At 34.7% G+C, this 19,359-nt stretch overlaps 2 protein-coding genes and 1 long non-coding RNA gene across 6 annotated transcripts in view; 2 read left to right on the plus strand and 1 right to left on the minus strand.

Moving 5' to 3' along the window:
* LOC138138787 (uncharacterized) overlaps positions 1–15,195 on the minus strand; it is a 96,677-nt gene extending 81,482 nt beyond the window's left edge. The window contains exons 1-2 of one of the 2 annotated variants that reach the window (XM_069058855.1): positions 15,053–15,195; positions 44–146 (exon numbers count right to left, since the gene is read on the minus strand). In XM_069058855.1, coding sequence (XP_068914956.1) covers positions 44–59 — 16 coding nt within the window. In that variant the 5' untranslated portion in view covers positions 60–146; positions 15,053–15,195. The remainder of the gene's footprint in view (positions 1–43; positions 147–15,052) is intronic. The other variant, XM_069058856.1, reaches the window with a different exon arrangement.
* LOC138138783 (scoloptoxin SSD14-like) overlaps positions 1–19,359 on the plus strand; it is a 72,789-nt gene that overhangs the window by 15,633 nt on the left and 37,797 nt on the right. Inside the window, exon 1 of one of the 3 annotated variants that reach the window (XM_069058847.1) lies at positions 15,250–15,392. The exons of 1 other annotated variant lie outside the window; for it this stretch is intronic. In XM_069058847.1, the coding sequence (XP_068914948.1) occupies positions 15,340–15,392 (53 nt within the window). In that variant the 5' untranslated portion in view covers positions 15,250–15,339. Of the gene's footprint in view, positions 1–15,249; positions 15,393–15,430; positions 15,591–19,359 lie in introns of those variants that run through there. One more of the 3 variants, XM_069058848.1, reaches the window with a different exon arrangement.
* On the plus strand, positions 15,599–19,335 carry LOC138138797 (uncharacterized). Its single transcript, XR_011162107.1, has 2 exons — positions 15,599–18,331; positions 18,393–19,335. It is a non-coding gene; the product is annotated as an uncharacterized lncRNA (long non-coding RNA).

The following is a 19,359-nucleotide window of genomic DNA, read 5'->3' on the forward strand; positions in this document are numbered from 1 at the left end:
AACCTTGGGAATGATTGATAAAATAAACAAATAGTCGACTCACCCGTCAACAGGTTCATAGTTGGGTCAAACTCCGGAGCGTCCGGGTCGGGAGGGTTCGACTCGAGGTTCCCAATTTTATTGTTGTTTCCGTTCGAAATCACCTACTGAAACAAAATTGGAAAAGGTGAACCTGTTGCAAGGCGCTAAGCGATAAGGATAAGGCGTGGATTAAGCGGCATCAGCCGTGAAATTACTGACGGTTAAGTATCAGGCGTCGGACGGTGTTGACCGACACGTGACTAATTTTGCGTGTTTTTATTATTATTATTATTACTTGAAACGTTCTTTCATTGTTCATTTTCATCCGACGCATTCGAAAAAAAAAAATTTAATCTAACGTCTGGTTTCTAAATAATTAACAAAATCTGTCACTGTCATCTCGTCTTTGGCCAAAACGAAATGCAAAGTGACAATTACATAGTTTAAATCTTGTATCTCAAGTAAAAATTAACAGAGAATGATGTCAGCGTTCAGTTTGGCGTAAATATCAATTTGAAATTAATGTAACTCGATGGCGGCCATATTATCAGTCAACTGTCAACAACGTGGAAGTCTGGCAACGTCGCGCTCTAAGACCAGACAAACAACAATCTTTTCTCGTTGGATTCCCTTTACTTCACTACTTTTTTATTGGCAAATCTTCCGTTATCCCTATCCCGAAATTAATCACTTCCTGGATTCATTTCTTCACTGAGTTCTTGGAATATTTTTTACGATTTGAGAGAGTAGCTGATTTTATTCGCGCTCGTGCAATGTTGCCAACTCCGTTTCACGTAAATGTCAACTCTAGCCAAATCATTTGTAATTTTCGATTTCAATTTAATCATGTATTTGAAAATCCAATCATGAGTCGTGCAATGATGTGTTACAATATTTTGTTATTGGTTTAATATTTTTTATCTTCTAAATCATGTTGTGACCCAAAAAAAAAATTATTGCTAATCATTTTTGTTAGTAAAATTAAAATCCAATAGTTTCAGAATTGTTTAGCGGTGTCTATTTTTATCTCCACACAAATTAGAATGGTAACGTTTCTGGAAATCCTTTTATTGGGAAATTAGCAACTAATTGTTGCGAATCATGAGGTGTTTATTTGTGAAAGTGTAAAAACGACTTAAAAAAAATTAAACTGTGTAGATTTGTTAAAAATAAAGATATGTAAACTGATCTAAATGTACAATATTGTTATGCAAAAATTGTTATACATATTTATAATTTTATTAACTGTTTTATTAATTTCAAAAATAAAAGCAAAAACAGCTTACCAGTTTAAAATATAGTGTTATAATAATAATAATAATAATAATAATAATAATAAATATATTTCCTACAGGAAGCACCCAATTACAGGAAACAACGTGCTGTACAACTAGATTACAAGCTAATAAATAAGTCACAATAATGATCAACTCTTCAAAAACAACAGTCGGCACTCCACAGCGTCGAGAATTGTCTTCAAAGAGTCAAAGTGAATGTCACACCCTGCAGCGAACCGATCAAAGTTGTTGCACATTAAAATAATCGGCGACTTAAGCAACACATTTGTTCTGTAGCCAGGAATATAAAACGTAGTGTAGTTTCGACTATTCATGCGAGGAACATGAAAGCTAATTTTGCTTAAAAGAAATGAACAATCAATTTTATGATGTACAAGCTTATACAGAAATGATACAACAGCATTTACTCTGCGAGTATACAAAGACTTAAGCTTAAACCTGCCTAATAACATGTTGTTATCATAATTTCTTATAGGGTAAACACCGTCAAGTTGAAAACTTAAAAACTTCAAAAATTTTCGTTGGACTTTCTCGAGTTCATTAATATTTGTGATGTATATAGGATACCATATAAGTGAACAATATTCCAGTTGAGATCTAATCAATGACGTGTACAGTAGCAATAGAGTTCTTGGATTGCTGAAGTCTTTACAATTTCTAAATACAAATCCGTACGTTTTTAGAGCTTTGCTAACAATATTGTTAAGATGATCGTTAAAATTTAATTCCGTATCGAAAGTGACACCCAAATCTTTGAATTTGTAGACTCGTTCTAAACGATGTTGGTCAATTATATACGTATGTTCCTTGACAGAACGAATCCGGGAATATGAGGATACAAAACATTTAGCAGTATTCAAAGAGAGCCGATTTCGAGATGACCATTCAACAACAGCGTCTAAGTTATTTTGTAGTAGATTAAAATCACTATCAGATTCGATTCTAATAAACAATTTAAGATCATCAGCGAAAAGCAACTTTTCACAGGTAATAACATTGACCATATCGTTTATGAAAAGTAGGAATAGAAGAGGTCCAAGGTTTGAGCCTTGCGGAACGCCTGAGGTCGGTGTAAAGGACTTGGATACAAAGTTTTGGTAGGTAACATAGTGGCGCCTATCTAGCAGATATGACTGAAATAAGGCAAGTAAAGAATTATCAAAACCAAACTGTTCAAGTTTTCTGAGTAGAATGAAATGATCGATTTGGTCAAACGCTTTCTGAAAATCTGTATATAGAACGTCCACTTGATATTTAGAGTCAATTGCCTCTGAAACGTATTGCGAAAAATAAGCGAGGTTGGTGAGTGTTGATCTTCTTTCTACAAATCCGTGTTGATGAGGTGAAATATAGTTCTTTACGCCTGCATAAATGCGTTTATATAATATAGATTCTAAGATCTTTGAAAAATTACATATTATGGAAATGGGTCTAAAGTGTTCGATGTTTGACAAATCTCCTTTTTTAAAAATCGGTGAGACCCGTGCTTGCTTCCAAACTGTGGGAAAAGTTGAAGATTTAATTATGAGGTTGAATATCGAAAACAGTGGTGTTACAAATATTTGAGCACAATCCCGAAGAAGGAAACTTGGAATCCCGTCAAGCCCAGCAGTCATGGAGGTTTTAAAAGATTTTAGTGAAGATATTATTTCCTCTTCGAAAATTTGTGTAATTGAAATAATATTATGAAAATTAGTGTCTACAACTCTCTTCGTATATTCAGGATCGGATGCTAAATATACTTGATTGAAAAAAGAGGAAAATGCATCAACAATGTCTTGAGGTGAGGATAGCGTTAGATCATCAAAATGCATCGTGCCAGGTATTCGAGAACGGCCCTTTTTCTGGTGAATGTAACCCCAAAACCTTTTCGGATCTTTCGACAGTTTACATTCAATTCAAAACGTGCAACTGTTCGTCTAGTTAACCGTGTTATCAACCCTTCACAGATTTTGTTATTGTGTCTTTCAATTCATCTCTATTCTTCGCTATCATCTTAGCTTAATTTTTAACTTTAAATGACAAAGAAGATAATAATATTTCGTATCTCTGCAAAGTTAATTGTGAAATTGGTGTTGCTGGATTCTTCGAAATGCCTCCAAAGGCGAAACCACCCATCATCGACGCAGATCTATTCTATGGAGTTGTTGGGGACTGTTTAACCGATTTTTTCAAGAATCACACAACGCAGTGCTCCTGTGAACAAGTGATCTTGAATCTCAATGACGAGCTAAATAACTGTAAGTCCCTTATAGTGGCACAAACAGCTTTAATCAATCAATTGTACAATGCTGTCATCGATTTGAAGTTCGATTTACATAAATCTCAAGGCCCATTCCAGCAAGCGTCTCCGTCCTTTAAATCTGCACGTGAAAAACGCCGATCTGATATGGAAGTAAAAACCAATACACTCTCGGATAGTTCTTTGGCCACCGATATTACAGTCTATAATAATACTAATAATTTGACAGCGGTTCGACGTCAGTCCTTTGTAAATATTTCTCAACCCAGTGATACAGAAAAACTTCAAAATGCAAATTCACCCAATTTGGAGATTTGTCGTCCGAAAGAAGCGGGAAAAAACGCTGACATCACTAGGCAATTACAATCCACCTCTATCGACGCCTCTATGATTACAACTAATTTGCCGAAATCGTACGCTCTTGCTGCCTCTTCCTCTGATTTTGTAGCTACAAACCAACAAAAAACATCTAATTCCTCCAACCAACATAAGACTACAGTTCCTTCCAGCATAACGGATGTCAGAAGCAGCAAACGTTTTGTTTCAAAAAATTCTTCAACTCTAACAGGAGCTAAAGCTAAGCTTGTACCCCTACAGAAGTTTTGCTGGACATACGTTTCCAACTTATCGGCTGATCAGAAAGTTGACGACATTTTAGCCGTGCTTAAAGAACTTGACCAAGATGCTTCGTTTGAAGTGGAAAAACCCGCTAACATTAATAGAAAACCAACCTCCAGAGCTTTTATTGTTAAAGCTCCGGTTCACCTTCTACCTACAATCCGAGACCCCGACTTTTGGCCTGCCAACACATACGTCAACAAGTACTACTTTCCAAAGAAAACTACTGAGAATTTTCAGCAGGTGGCAGTGGAACCAACTACAACATAAGGAAGGTTACTCTCCCCTCGGACTGTAAGACGTTTAACCTACTCTATCAAAATGTGCGAGGCCTACGTTCCAAGATCTGTGAATTCTACAACAACATCTTTACCCTTGAGTATGACATTATTTCTGTAACTGAAACGTGGCTGTCCAACGATATTACGGATGATGAACTTTTTTGTAACTCATATACAGTATATAGAAGTGACAGAAACTTCTCATCACTTGGTGTAAAAAAAGGCGGTGGTGTTCTTATTGCTGTAAATAACAAATTTTGCAGTAATAGGCTAAACACTGCCACGCTTTCTGACTCTATCCCATCCATCGATACAGTAGGAGTTAGGATCTCAATTAATTGTTCCTCCTCTATGGTAATATTAGTTGTGTACATTCCACCTTACACCTCCTTTTTAGATTTTGAACATTATTTCGAGACACTTAGCAGCATGCATGAAGTACACGAGGACAAAGTCATCGTTCTAGGTGATTTTAATACACCTACTTTTAGTACCAATGTTTACAACAGATCCGCTACAGTTCTACGAAACTTCCAAAACTTTGTAAACTTTGGGCAAAATTATGGCAGTTTGTAAATGTAACAGTGGAGTGAGTATAAATAGAATAAGATGGGAAGCAAAACAAGCACGGAGATCTATGTTGCCTGCAGCCCCTACCATCTCAAAGAAACACCGCATATTGTACAAAATAAAATCTTAAATTTGAAAACTGTTCACACTGTTCATCATTTATTCATTTTATTTTGTCCGTCATAGGGAATTGCCCGTAACTGGGAGTTTTTTCTTATAAGAAACAAAAAGAAAAAATAGTATATTATGATACAAGTATAGTACATATATTAAAGTATAAGTCTTTAAAACACGCGCGATTTTTCGAGCACGACGGCGCAGCCGGAGTGTTCGAAATAAAGCAAGTGTTTTAAAGACCAGTTATCCGTGAATACTTTACGATATATTTTTTTAAATGTCCTCTCGGATTTGTGATGTTTCCATGGAAAACGCGCGATGTTGCCACGGAAAAGAGCGTTTTTTAAGGTTCGATTTAAACACGCTCAGGCGTGTTTTAAATGAGCAAAATTGGTTACCAATAAAAAGAAGTACCTTTAAAGCACGCGCGACGAGTTTAAGAGCACGACGCGTAGCGGAGTGCTTTTAACGTCGCAAGTGCTTTAAAGGCCCTTATAAACGCGTATCATAGGCTGTTTTTTATTATACCTGCACTACAATCTGAAAATTATAGCAAAAAAAGTAAATTGAAATACCTTTTCCGAAGTAATCTGTGTCATTAATCGTTGATGTAGAAATGGTCAATTGTTGTTGTTTTGTTGTTTCGTTGCTATCATAAATTGTGTATAAATGTCTACTTATCATTGTTCAAAATGTTGTTACCTAAGCAACCTTAAAGCTTTAGTGTTTTAAAGGCCCTTTTTCGCACGCATTTTAGTGTCAAAAACAAGGATTATGATTCAGATATAATAAAAAAAAGATTTTTTTCTATAGCAGATAGTAAAATGTACTATTGAAGTCAAAAGGTCAAGTAGCAACAGCAAGGGGGCAAGTAATTTTTTTTATTACCCTAACAACGCTCATACTACCTGAGACGATTAGTAATGATTTAAAAAAAAAGTTTTAATACTAAATTCCAAATGCTAAAAAAATACGACGATAAAATTTAATTATCTTCTCGAGCGTAATTAAACGCTCTCAAAAATAAAATACAATTTTATCGTCTTCTATAAGAATAACTGTTGTTCAATTCATTTTGGTTACAAAATAAGTACATATTTACGTAAATGTATATAAAGGTGTTTTTTTAAATTTGGCGTCGAAGTAAGCGTTGGAGAGTCGATTGATATCGCACCACTCGTGTATATGTATAAAAGCGTAAGATTTAAACAGCTGATCCGTGATCCGTAACGTGCATAGTGCGTTCACAATCGACAGTTCAACGCCTACTTCGACGCCAAATTTAAAAAAACACCCGTTACTTAATAAAACAACACCACAGATGTTTTATACTGTATTTACTTATACCTATGTATACAGGGTCTTTCACAACTCGCGCGCTAGAGAAAAAGAGGAAACAAGAGATCGCATTTGGATGTGTAATTTTGAAGAAAAAAAATCTAGCTTTAAATATATTCGAGAAAAGACAACTTAAAGTTAACCAATCAGAGATCTACACCTCCAAGGTGTGTTTGCCGTAATTTTACGTTGCTAGGATTTCATTTAAGAAAAAACATCTTTGGGCGATTGGAGTTGTTTTTTAAGATGTCACTGTCAAATTAAATTTGTAATAAAAAAAGCCAAAACCTTTGTTTATTTAGTTACAATCATGCAGTGGCGGCTCGTGACTCGTTGACGAGGAAGGGCTCTGTCACATGTACAGTTAGGGCCACGGAATTTCGTTACTTTACTGTCAATTCGAAAAAACTTGTGTAGCTTAAACTTTATTGTCACTATGACTGACATTCAAAGTTTTTGTGACAGATATTCTGTCACGCACAATAAAAATCAAAATGCCACATGACATCCATGGCATGACATGGATGTCAAAAATTCAAATGTGGGGTGTGTATATAAAACCTGTCTTACAGCTAATGTCAGTTGAATAACAACGACTGACGAAATTCCGTGGCCGTGACTGTACATATTCAGGCTGTTTCCTAAAAAACGCCACAAACCGTAGCTTCCGTTATTTATTGTCCGATTTTAATAATTAAAAAAAACAATACAATGGTTATAAAAACACTAAAAAACGTCTTAATTTTTTATTTTTTTCAACATTAATTGTTATGTCAATTAAGTGTCACTTTGTTTTTTTTAAATAGAAACATATTTATTTATTTTTATTCTGGTAAAGAATTTTTTTCTGACTTCAATGATGTCCAACACGTTGATTTTTTTCCAATAAAAATTCTAGAAAATAAACAACATTTGTATTACGTTACAATGTTTATTAATGAAATCAAGCGTGCCGTGGATGTTTTAAATCACACACACACCTTCTTCAATCCACTTATTGTCTCCACTAAACACTAGGCACACAAAACAGAAAAAGGTATTTGTTTCCTCAAAACCACATCTCCACGGCGTTTTTTATAAACAGTCTTATTAAACCGGCGGGTAAATGCAGCTTTGTTTTTGTATTGCTTCTGTTCATAAACAATATTTAAATTCGGGCAGTCCGATTTTACTCCACTAATAGAGCGCGCCGACACTGAGGGTATTGTGGTGGGAGTTATTCGCTAGCGTTTGACCATTTTTCGCCGGTCTCTGGTAATTAATGACAGCTCTAACATTTCAGATTGTTAACTTAAATTTGTTGAGAATGAAAAGTCAAATCTAATAGTGTCAAAATTACAGTAACCCAAACATTTTTTTACCTGATGGTATTATTTTTGAAACCTAGCCACTGGTTTTATTTGGTTGAAATAACATCACACCTCGAGATGCCTTTCTGGGATTGGTAGAATTACAAGTCTTGTAACTCAGTTATGAAAGCAGTAGTAAATTCTTTGTTTTTATTTTTTGACAACTTATTGTCGGCGGCAGGTGCCCTTTTTCTCTAGGGCGCGAGTTGTGAAAGGCCCTGTATAGTAGGTACACATTTTTCAACAGTTTCTGATTTTACTTTGTTACGAACGAAGTTATGCAATGTTTTCTTCTAAAAATATCTCTAGGTTGTTAATAATTTGGAAAGCATAATGATCTCCCAAGCAAGATGAAAATTTTTGAAAAAGTTATCTGGCAATCTTGGCTATAGAAACGTCAAAACGGCAGTCCCATATGTTGTTGCATTAATTACTACTGAGGCATTCTTAATAACATGCATATATCGAGTATGTCAAAAAGGACGGACAGGCGTTTAAGTAGCATAGCATAACATAGACCCCGATTTTGTACCAAAAACTATTCTGCAGCTTTCAGTTAAAGAAAAAACTCTCAGAAAGTGAAAATGAAAATGGCAGCAACGCAATAGGTAACTAAAAATACCGTATGTAATTGTCATGGTTACATTTTTTCCTCTCAGTCGTTGGTCAAAACGCCTAATAACATTCACATTGGGATGCCTTCCATTAGGAAAACGCATGGTGTATGTTCGTGCAGTGCAACTAAATATCGCGTTATTTTCTGCGCCACCAAGAGCTAAATTTATATTACAATATTCATCTGCGGTAAAACTCATTATGAAAACAATTTGAAAACTGTCACAATTTCATTGACATTTATTTTATAAAGGTGTTTTTTTTCGTTGCTATGATATGTTCCCACATCAATAACAGGATCATTTAGTTTTATAGATAGTTTAGATGTAACTTCCAAAAGCTCTTGTGCGTTAACGAAAGGCCAAAACCAATTTTTTTTCCATCATGTTCTATGATTACTCTAAGTTGGCGTTGAAGAGTCGATTGTGAACGCACCACTCGTCAATCTGCAGAGTAAAAACACGAACAACGCAAAAAGTGAGTTCAGATTTAAACAGTTGATCCGTGATCTGTAATCCGTGGTGCGTTCACAATTGACTCTTCAACGCCTGCTTTGAGGATAAATTTAAATGAACACCCGATATAAAGAAACAGTCCTAAGTAATCTAAATTAATTTCTAGAAATAAACAATTTAAAGTTTTATTGCGTATAACTAACAATTTATATCGGAATAGCATTGTTCTTATCAACGTGTCAAGTACTGCGTAGCTATGATATGAATTTTTCGCATGCCAGATATGTTTCTGTAAATATGTTTGACGAAAGGATTGCTTAAAATAACTAGATTATTCTATAAAATTACTTGTTAATTTTGAGACAATTGCATAACAGTACGACTTTCTTAAGTAAAAAAAAAATATTATACACAAATTTTATGTTCGTATTTTTTAACTATTATTACAATAGAGAAAGACTATATTACGCAATATGTAGTACCAAAGTGGCATTCCAATCTTAAATTAAAACAGAAAAAACATTTTCGAAAATTGTCTTTCTTTGAATACAGGCTGTTTGATAAAAAACGCCTCAACCCATAACTTTTTTATTTATTATCCGATTTCAATGAACAAAAAAACCGAAGATATGGTTTTTCATGCGCTACGAAGCAGCCATAAAATAATTTTTTTTGCCGTTATTTTCAGTAGCTTACGATAGTCAACTTTTTTTTTTAAATGGACACATGTAGTTTTTTAGGGTCAGTCTGATAAAGTTTTTTTTTCTGAATCTAACGATGTATTAAAAATTATCGTTTGGTTCATAGCTGACTGAAAAAAAAATAAAACAATTTTTAATTGTGGTTCAGTTTATTATGAAATTTTCAAGTGTGCCGTGAAAAACAATTGGAATACAAATAGCAACAAATGTCAAGTGTGAGTGTGAAAATTTTCAGGTGCAATCTTGAAGAGTTTTATTATTATTTTCTTGGAAAACATAAATAATAATTAAAAAATATATTTTTTTTTTAATTATTATTATTTTTTCTATTAACTTTTTGTTTTTGACTAATTACGATTTTTATTACACTCGAACATAAAATAATAGTCAAATGACTGCTATCCTGCATGACTGACAATGTTATTTTATACTTAAATAAAAAAAGTTTAAAAAAGCAGATGAAAACTTCTAAGCTGACGTTTAGATGACATTTATCGTACTTTGTATTCCGATTGTTTTTCACGGCACTCTTAAAAATTTTATAAGCTGAACCACAAAAAAATGTTTTATTTTTTTTTCAGTTAGCTATGAACCAAATGATAACTTTCAATACATCATTAGATCCAGAAAAAAAAACCTTACCAGACCAAGCCTAAAAAACTACATGTGTCCATTTAAAAAAAAAAAGTTGACTATCGTTAGCTATTGAAGATAACGCCAAAAAAAAACATTTTATGGCTGTTTTGTAGCGCTTGAAAAACCATGGGCCGTATGAATAAAAGGGAGCATATGCTTTTACTACAGTTTTTTTGAGTAAATGCTTAGTATTTTATGAATAACAATTTGAAGCAAAAGACAATGCTCCTTGCTCCATTTCCAAAGTGAGTATCTGCTCCATGTGAAATATCCATATGCTCAGCCTTGAGAAATCTGTATGAATAATCATTATGATTTGCTCATTTTGTTGAGCATTTACTCACAAATGAATGCATCAACTAAATAATAGAATCACATTTGCGTCGCGCGGGCAAACATGGGTCAGTTTACAATTTAAAGAATGAAAAAATTTACATACCAAGCAGAAGGGCTCTTAGTCGGGACTTTAAAACGCTTTATCGTTTTCAAGAGGAAAATTTACAGTGCTTAGCAAATCATTTTTTGGGTCACCGTGAAGAGACAAGAGGAGGAGCTTTCCACGCGAGCTTAAAATGAAAACACTCTTGAGGTCTTTGGCGGACCCTGGATTTCAATCTGGAATTGGTAAAGAACTAGGGATTCATTAGTCTACACTCTCAAAGACAATTACAGAAGTAATGCATGCTGTTAATAACCGTGCTGATTTTTGGATTCATTTTCCTGGCAACGACCGTGAAATCCAAGAAGCAAAAGCTGAATGGCAGAATTTTTATGACTTTCCAACAGCCATCGGTGCACTCGATTGCACACAAATTGCTATAGAAAAACCAGCTCATCACGGAGACGAGTACATTTGTCGTAAAGGGTTTGCTTCGATAAATGTTCAAGCAACTTGTAACGCAAAAGAAAATTTCACAAGCGTTTGTGCGAGGTGGCCTGGATCAGTGCATGACAGCAGAATATGGAAGACTTCTAACGTCAAAGAGAATATGGTCCGTTTACAAAATTGTGGTGCTGTGCTTCTGGCCGATTCAGGGTATGGTTTAGAACCATGGCTTATGACACCTTTTAGGATTTGTCATACAAATGAAGAAAATGTTTTCAATAGGCTTCTTAAAAAGGAACGTGTTATTATTGAAACATCTTTTGGACAAGTTAAGAGGAGATTGCCAATCATCAAATATACATCGTAAACACTGCTGTATGATAAACAATTTGAATTTGATAAAAGCGTCTCTGTGTTCTCAAAGTTTTTAGTTGCTCCAGCATTACTAGTCGCTGAAGTTCAGCATTTGAAAGGGAAGAAGTTTCGTGGTTTCATTTTCACTTAAAATATTATTTGTTCGTTTTCTTTTAATTACAGGTGAAATAACCCCTAGCTTAGAAATGTCATTTCTGACGCTACAACACACTATAATTGATAAAAATCAATAGAGCATTTGCTCATATGGCAGAAAGCACAAGGTATGAGTAGAAGTATTTGTTTATTCATTTAAAGTTGAGCAAATGCTTTTACTCAGACCACAATTTGCTTTTGCTCCTTGCTCATGCTCCCAGGCAAATGCTCCGTTCTTATTCATACGGCCCCATATCTTTGATTTTTTTGTTCATTGAAATCGGGTAATAAATAACAAAGTTACGGGTTGAGGCGTTTTTCATCAAACAGCCTGTATACAATTGCTTTCACATAATTTAAGAAGAAAATCTTAACAACAATAAAAATATTTCAAATTACAGTCTTGTACTATCACAAAAATATCTGTAAAACTTAATTTTCTTTCAAAATTTACTACACTCACCGGTAGAAAAAGCGGAACACCATTATTATTTAAAAATCTATCGTCGCGGTATATGGTTGCTCTTTTACAATCAGTCTCTTGAAACCTTCTAACAGCTCTGTGACGACTAGCAAGAGGAGCCTCAATAGCATTAGCTGCATAACGGAAACAACAACAGTCTTCAACCAAAGCTACTGCTCTGGCAATGTTTACACCAGCTAGAGGCATTTTTTTACGTTCTGCACTTAAATTCGAAGTTAACAACAATAAAAAATTACAAAAGTTATAAAAATCTAACCAGGTTGCTTGATTATTATAAAAATGGTAAATTTAAGAAAAGGTTTTTAAGCAAAAAATTTGTTTTTATGCGAAATTGCTAATAAAATAGCCTATGCTAATGCTCAAGGTTATGTTTGCTATTATTGCCTCTTGGTTAAAATACATCAAAATAGGTATTATGGGTATAATTTGTTGTTGACTAATTATTATTAGTGTTCCGTTTTTTTTTGCCGGTGAGTGTATTTATAATATAATTCAACACGAAAATTCCCAAGAGACTTTGATAAAAAAAAACAACTTCACAACTACCTGATTTACGTTTTGAAGTCAAAACTCTTAACATGCAAGATCTTATACCGTGCGATCGAAAATAAAAAAAATCGAAACGGCCGTGATTAATACGCTTCAGTTGGCAACACGTAAAAATTTAATTCAAATGTCGTTACAATGGTAATTGTCATTATTAATTATTGACTATTAAAATTCGCTGTTATACAATAGTTTAGAGCAAACATTTTTCATTGTGCAGTATTTCTTCAGAAATGGAGAAAGACTTGAGAACGGCGAATGGTCCTATTCGACACCTGTATTTTTGGGAAATTTCAACAAAATTTCCGGACTTTCAAGGCACTTACCAATTTTACTTACTTTACTTACCAATCATTTGGTAAAGTTCAGCTTATCCTTAAAAAAGATTTGCACTCTTTTTTCCCTATCGTGTGTCTGTTGTGAAATTAAACCCCTCCACAATAAGAGCCTCCACAATATAACCTCTCTGAATATTGTAATATTGATCGTTGGATCGATTTATAAACAAGCTGGGTGCTCACCGTAGAATAAAGGCGCGGGCGTTTTAAATCTCATTGTTTCATTGCACTAGGTGAGGAAATTCTTTTACAACCGAGAGGTCTCACATAATTCACACTTTTATGAAAATTTCAACGTTCTCAAAATCACTTATAACTTTTAAGACTGACATCTGATAATAGAAATCTTAACGAATTGCCAACTGAAATTTTCGGTCACATCCAACGTTTTTTTTTTCGATCTCGCGGTATAAATATACATGGTTGAAGATTTAGAGCCTAAGAGGATCTAGAATTAGAAAAAAAAACTAAAAAAAAAAACAAGATAATCAATACTGTTACGAAACGTTTAAATGTTCGTGTTACGTAAAAGTATTTCAAACGAGTAACACCGGAGGCTACGTTGTTGTTTCGTTGGATGTCTGGACGAGAGATTTGCTTTTGGCATTTTTCAAGCAACGAGAATGTCCAGAACGTTGTTATTTCAAATAGTTTACATTTCAAGCTCCAAAATGATACTTTTTGTCAAAAGTGTCATTCACATAAAGCACAATATGTAAAGCTTTTTACACAGTTCCCTTCATTTCCAGGAGACAGCTCAAGCATTTTGTGAGTGAGATATTGTGAATAATTGTATTAATGATTCGCGTCAGTACGTGTTGTTCACATAAAAAATAACACTTTTACTACGAATTAAATGGACTGACTTGAATTTTAGTAAGTAAAAGAAACAAATGATTAAAGTTTGAAAGACAACACTCAATAACTTTGGACATAAGAGACAGATTATTCACAGCACGGAATATTGGAAATGAGCGAGGGAAGATACAGGAGGCTTTGATACAGGGCACCCAGTCTCTACGTCATCAGTGTATCGTCGAATAAGATCGCACTCTCACACGAAAATGGTAAACCCCCCTTTTCGCAAGCCCTACAACACACTTCCTCGAAGAAGGTAACATTGACATTCTTCCACGGCCTCTTCGATTTCCCGATTTATCCCCAATCGAACATGTGTGGGATCTGATAGGAACACAATTGAATAATAGACAACACATTCCAGGAAACTTGAACGACCCTCGACTGCGGCTACAGGAAGCATAGGATACGCTACCTCAGGACGCTATAAATCATTATTAATTTTCTTTTTATTTTGGCGATTATACCTTTCACATTTTAATCATTTCTTGAAATACACGTCTTGGGAAAATTGTAATAAAATAAACAAAAATGAAAAAAATAAACAGCTTCAAGGTTGAGATTTCAATGATCCGTCAAAACAACCGTTTTTCCGGTCTCTCCAAAATTACTCAACACGAATTAATCGATTCAATTGTCAAAATTAAAGTAAACTAAAATGTTCACGCTAGCTCGGTCACACCTCTAGTACCGGTCACGAGCCGCCACTGGTTTTCACTGTGGTAGGGTCGCCGCTTTATTATTATCATTTCATTTTGACCGGTTGTTTTATTTGCTCCATTAGTTGATCACGTTCTCTCTTTAAGTGATTGGTCCAGATAAATTATTGTCTTACATTCAAAACAAAATGTAAATCTTCAGAGAAAAAAACAGTGCAAAAAACCACTTCGTATAAGCAACCCATCAACCAATTCAACAATTGGTTATATAAGTTTGCGTGTGGGAGATGAAATCGCAGTATGTACAAACAAGCTTGTCATCGCAGAAACAAGTGCAAAATTTTGAGGTAAAATCGTGTTTGTTGTGCTCAAAACAAGAAAAAAGTCATTTCCGATTTGTCTTTTTGAAAACGTGATTTTGCGATGGAGCGAGTGGAGCAAAACTGGGCGAAGCTTTTCCAGCGAACTGGTTTGCGAGTACCACACCGGCCCCCACCACACCTACGCCCATGTCATGTAGGTCAGTGCATTCCGATAATGTGCAAGCGAACGGTGAAAAAAATGCAACAGAATCAATCTCTTGGACTCACCTTTGTCGCTCCCGCTTGCCCAAGAACACATGTTCCACGTGTCGAACAGAGGACCGCACAGGTATACCGCTTTGTTTCTGCAGAATCCTCTCGATAGTACCGAGTCAATACCCAACGGGTGTCGTACTTGCGGTCAGTCGACGATCAATGCGTCATCGTCGCTGAAGACAACGTTGGTCTGCAGTCCAAGAGAAAAAGGTGAGCGCTCCCGTGCGGAACGGCCGGCGCGTCTTCCCGATCTAGATCCATCGTAAAATGTGCACCGGCCCTAAGTGAGCGACACCAAAATGACCATAACTTCGCTCGACATCGCCGACGGCACCGTCGGACGGACCCGATTGTAAGTCAAATATGTATCTCTGATCAGCTGTTGTGTGGTGCGATTGTTGACTTTGATTTTTATCGGCGACGCTTTAAATTATGAACGTAATCTCGACGAGAATACCATTAAAGTGTCAGGTTCGGTGAGGAGCGTCTTCGCCGGTATGTCGGACGCACGTGACCAATACAGAATCGTCGGCGAACGGACCAACACACGGTATGTTTGTAGTTTTCGATGTAGAGAAGACGGTTCTCGGTGGTGCACCACGTCGGAAATAGTGCCGTTTCGCACCTGGAAAAAGAACAATCGCTGTTGCGTCACTGTTGTTACGCAATCGTTGCGACAGTGACTTCGTGGCGAATTTTTTTTTTTTTTTGGAAAGTGGGGACGCGATTACAGTGTACGCTTGTTGGTGCATTTAATTCGTGTTTATTATATTTTGTAATTTTCTGCGGTGTCAGTTTCGAAATTTCCTGTCGAGATTTTTGTCGAAATCTGTGATTTATGTTTTCACTTTTCGCCAAAAAATCAAATTCAAAAATGCTGACACTAGAATCCAAAGCCTTTCGCAACTAATGTCTTGATACAAATTTGACCGTTGTGAGACTAGACTACACCGCAAATATTTAAAACAATGTCTCGATTACATCATTCTGTTATCATTGATAATAAAATTCAAAGGATCGATGAAAAGTCATTTTCGTATCGTAGGTGCCTCTTTAAAAAGTTAAAAATCATCCTTTTCGGCTTATCTCGGTTCTTATTTGATGATAAACGTTAGAGGAAAGTCAAGGATTTAATTACAGATTTGTGCAAAGTTGCTTGCATCTTCAGAGTTTCCAAATAATTTTATTTATCTTCTCAAGTGCGTATTGCATCTCAAAAAATCTAGAAAATGCTCTCGTTTTGAGAAACCGTCGATTTTTAGATTTTTATGAGAGAAATTCCTTTTGGGCCGGGAACAAACAATAAATTTTCTAGTATTGTTGCGGGCTCATCGACTTAATCGTTGTGTTTGGCCAATTTTTCATTTGTGTAATAAATAATTAGCCTGCAGAAAATTCTAGTATGTTCGAGATAGTTATCTAGAAAATCTTTTCATCAATTTTTTTAAGATGATTTAGAAATTTAATCGTGATTACGAGATACGCCTCACACATTTCACACGAATGTCGACAATTAAAATACTTGAAAACTACAATGTGATCAACAAAAAAAAAAAAAAAACGTGCAGCGTTACTTAATAAACTTGTCACTTTTGACACTTACGTGGATTTTATTTAAAAAATGGTTTTCACTCAAGAATACAATAGAAATTCATGACAGAATCGTATTTTCGAAGAAAACCAATCAACCTGTTTGATTGAAGTTTCATCATTGTTGTATGATTCAAGCTAAGCCACACATTTTCAGAAGTTTTGTTTTCCATTGTCATAACCCTTCTCTCTTTTCTGTTGATCATATTGTACCAATTAGTAACTCTAAATATATAAAAACTTAATGGTGCACTTGCTGCTAATTTATGAATACAATTTATTTTTTTATTTAATTTAATACAGCTTCTCCAGATTTTTTTCGTTTGAAACTTTTATTTTGTACATAAATCTACAGAAATCGAATCGGAAAAAATAGTTTGCCACCTTTCGACGATAAGGTCCCGCACTACACTACACCAAACATAACCGCCAAGCCGCTGGCAAGTGTCAAATGTCACTTGTATCATTCGTTGCCGGTTGTAAATATTCAAAAATTCACACGAAAGTGAAATGATGCTTCGAGTTCGCCCAACGAAAATTCGTTACAACATTATTCTAAGGAGTTGTAATTGGTTTAAAACCATTACAAACCGAACTAGTTAATATTGTTTGGTTGATAAACCTAACCTCTCTTACACCTGTCATTTTGACGTTTCTTGAGAATTGGTATCACTCAAATTGTCAAAACCCACTACGATACCACAATCATTTTGAAATATGTACAGTCGATGGATAAATAAAACTGGGACAAAAATGACAATCACATAAGTCAAAATTTACAAATTTGCATCGTTTAATTACGGCTTTATCACAAACAGGTTAACTTTGGTATAACATATTATGTATATGATAAATATATTGACAATTCAATAGTCTGATTTACATAGATTAAATTTTAAGTGTCCCAGTTTTATTTGTCCATTGACCGTACTTTGGATATGATATGGCTAAACATTACTGCAAAATTATTAATAGAAATATTCGACAATAAGTAAACATTTTTTAAATTATTGTCTTTGGTAACTCTAAACTGGATACATAGGCAAGATGCTTATGGTTTTTAAATTTATTTTTCATAAACAATAACAGTTATAACATAACAATAAAAACCAATGTACCATCGTTTAAAAACAAAAGTATCGACAATTTAAAAAAACAATCATAATTTTGCTATGAACGGTACACTTTAGGGAGCATTTAAAAATTTAGTGAAAAAATTATACCCCCTGTCCGTTCTCAAACTCGAACATAGGCAATTAACATTGAATTGAACGTTTTTGCTGATTCCTGCTCGCCAATTGAACTTACAGGTAAGGTAATGGTATCAATAGAAAGATAAAATTATTGCGCTTGAAATGATACCAGTAATAAGATTAAAGGTGCTATTTTTATTTTAATATGCTAATTTAAAACTTGGCGATTTTTAAATATGACATGCCATGATTTTCAAATTTGACAGCATTTGTCAAAAAATTTGAAATTTGTTGGTTTAAGTCAAGCGAAAAATGAATTGTTACTCCAATGAAGAACGAATTTTTATGGTAAAAACCTTTTACAGTGGCGTTAGTTTGCGGAGAGTTAGAGATTTGTTTGCCGTAAAGTTTCATACCAGACCTATACCTTCTGTTAGTACTATTCACAAATTTGTACAAAAATTTGAAAGATGTGCAAATATTTCTTTAGAATCAGAAGCTAGGGGTGGTAAGTAATAATATTTTGTATTGGTAAGAGAAAATATTCAAAAACAATAATTATATCCCAGGAAATAGACAAATAGTTGACCGCACAGAAGAACGTGTTTTGGCGATGGTAAATTTGGACCCAACATCCAGTTTAAGGCAAATTTCCCTTGAAGTAGGTTTATGCAAATCGCGGATACAGACTATCCTCAGAAAATATAAATATCATCCCTACAAGGCACAGTGCCACCAAGAGATATTTGCTGTTGACGAAGAAAGTAGGAGTGCCTTCTGTTATGAAATGCAGGAGCGTGCTAACAATGATGGTCACTTTCTGTCGGCAATTTGCTTTACAGACGAATGCACTTTTACGTTAAATAACGAACCAAATGTTCAAAACACGCGATATTGGGCTCAGGAAAACCCTAGAGTTAATATTTCTACTCGAACTCAGTATCCTCAAAAAATTAATATCTGGACTGGGATTTTTAATAACAATATTATTGGTCCATTTGAAATAGAGGGAAATTTAAATTCAGCAACTTATTTAGATTTATTAGTAACTAAGGTAGGACCTGCATTGGAAGAAGTTGCAAGAGAAAATCAGGAAATCTGGTTCCAACAAGATGGCTGTCCCGCGCATTTCGGCCTAGGAGTTAGAAATTTTTTAAATGATTCATTTCCAAATTGTTGGATTGGTAGAGGTGGTGCTATAAATTGGCCAGCAAGATCTCCTGATTTAGCACCTTGCGACTTTTTCTTGTGGAGCCACCTTAAAAGCAAAATTGACAAAAGACGCCACCCAGATATTAATTCTTTGAGAGAAGCAATAACAGCCGAGTGCGCGTTAATTACTGAAAGGCAGTTGGCTAATGTAAGAAATGCTTTTTATAACAGATTGGGGTATTGCTTATTTCAAAACGGGGGGTTATTTGAATATTTATTGTAATTTTACCTTTTTCTTTAGTTTCTTTGCTTTTTTTTTTATTAAGAATTTTATAATAAAAACTGCTTTTAAAATGTTAATTACTTTATTATTATTAATTCTTT

The sequence above is a fragment of the Tenebrio molitor genome, chromosome 9 (genome assembly GCF_963966145.1).
Source record: "Tenebrio molitor chromosome 9, icTenMoli1.1, whole genome shotgun sequence".
In the NCBI taxonomy this organism is placed as follows: domain Eukaryota; kingdom Metazoa; phylum Arthropoda; class Insecta; order Coleoptera; family Tenebrionidae; genus Tenebrio; species Tenebrio molitor.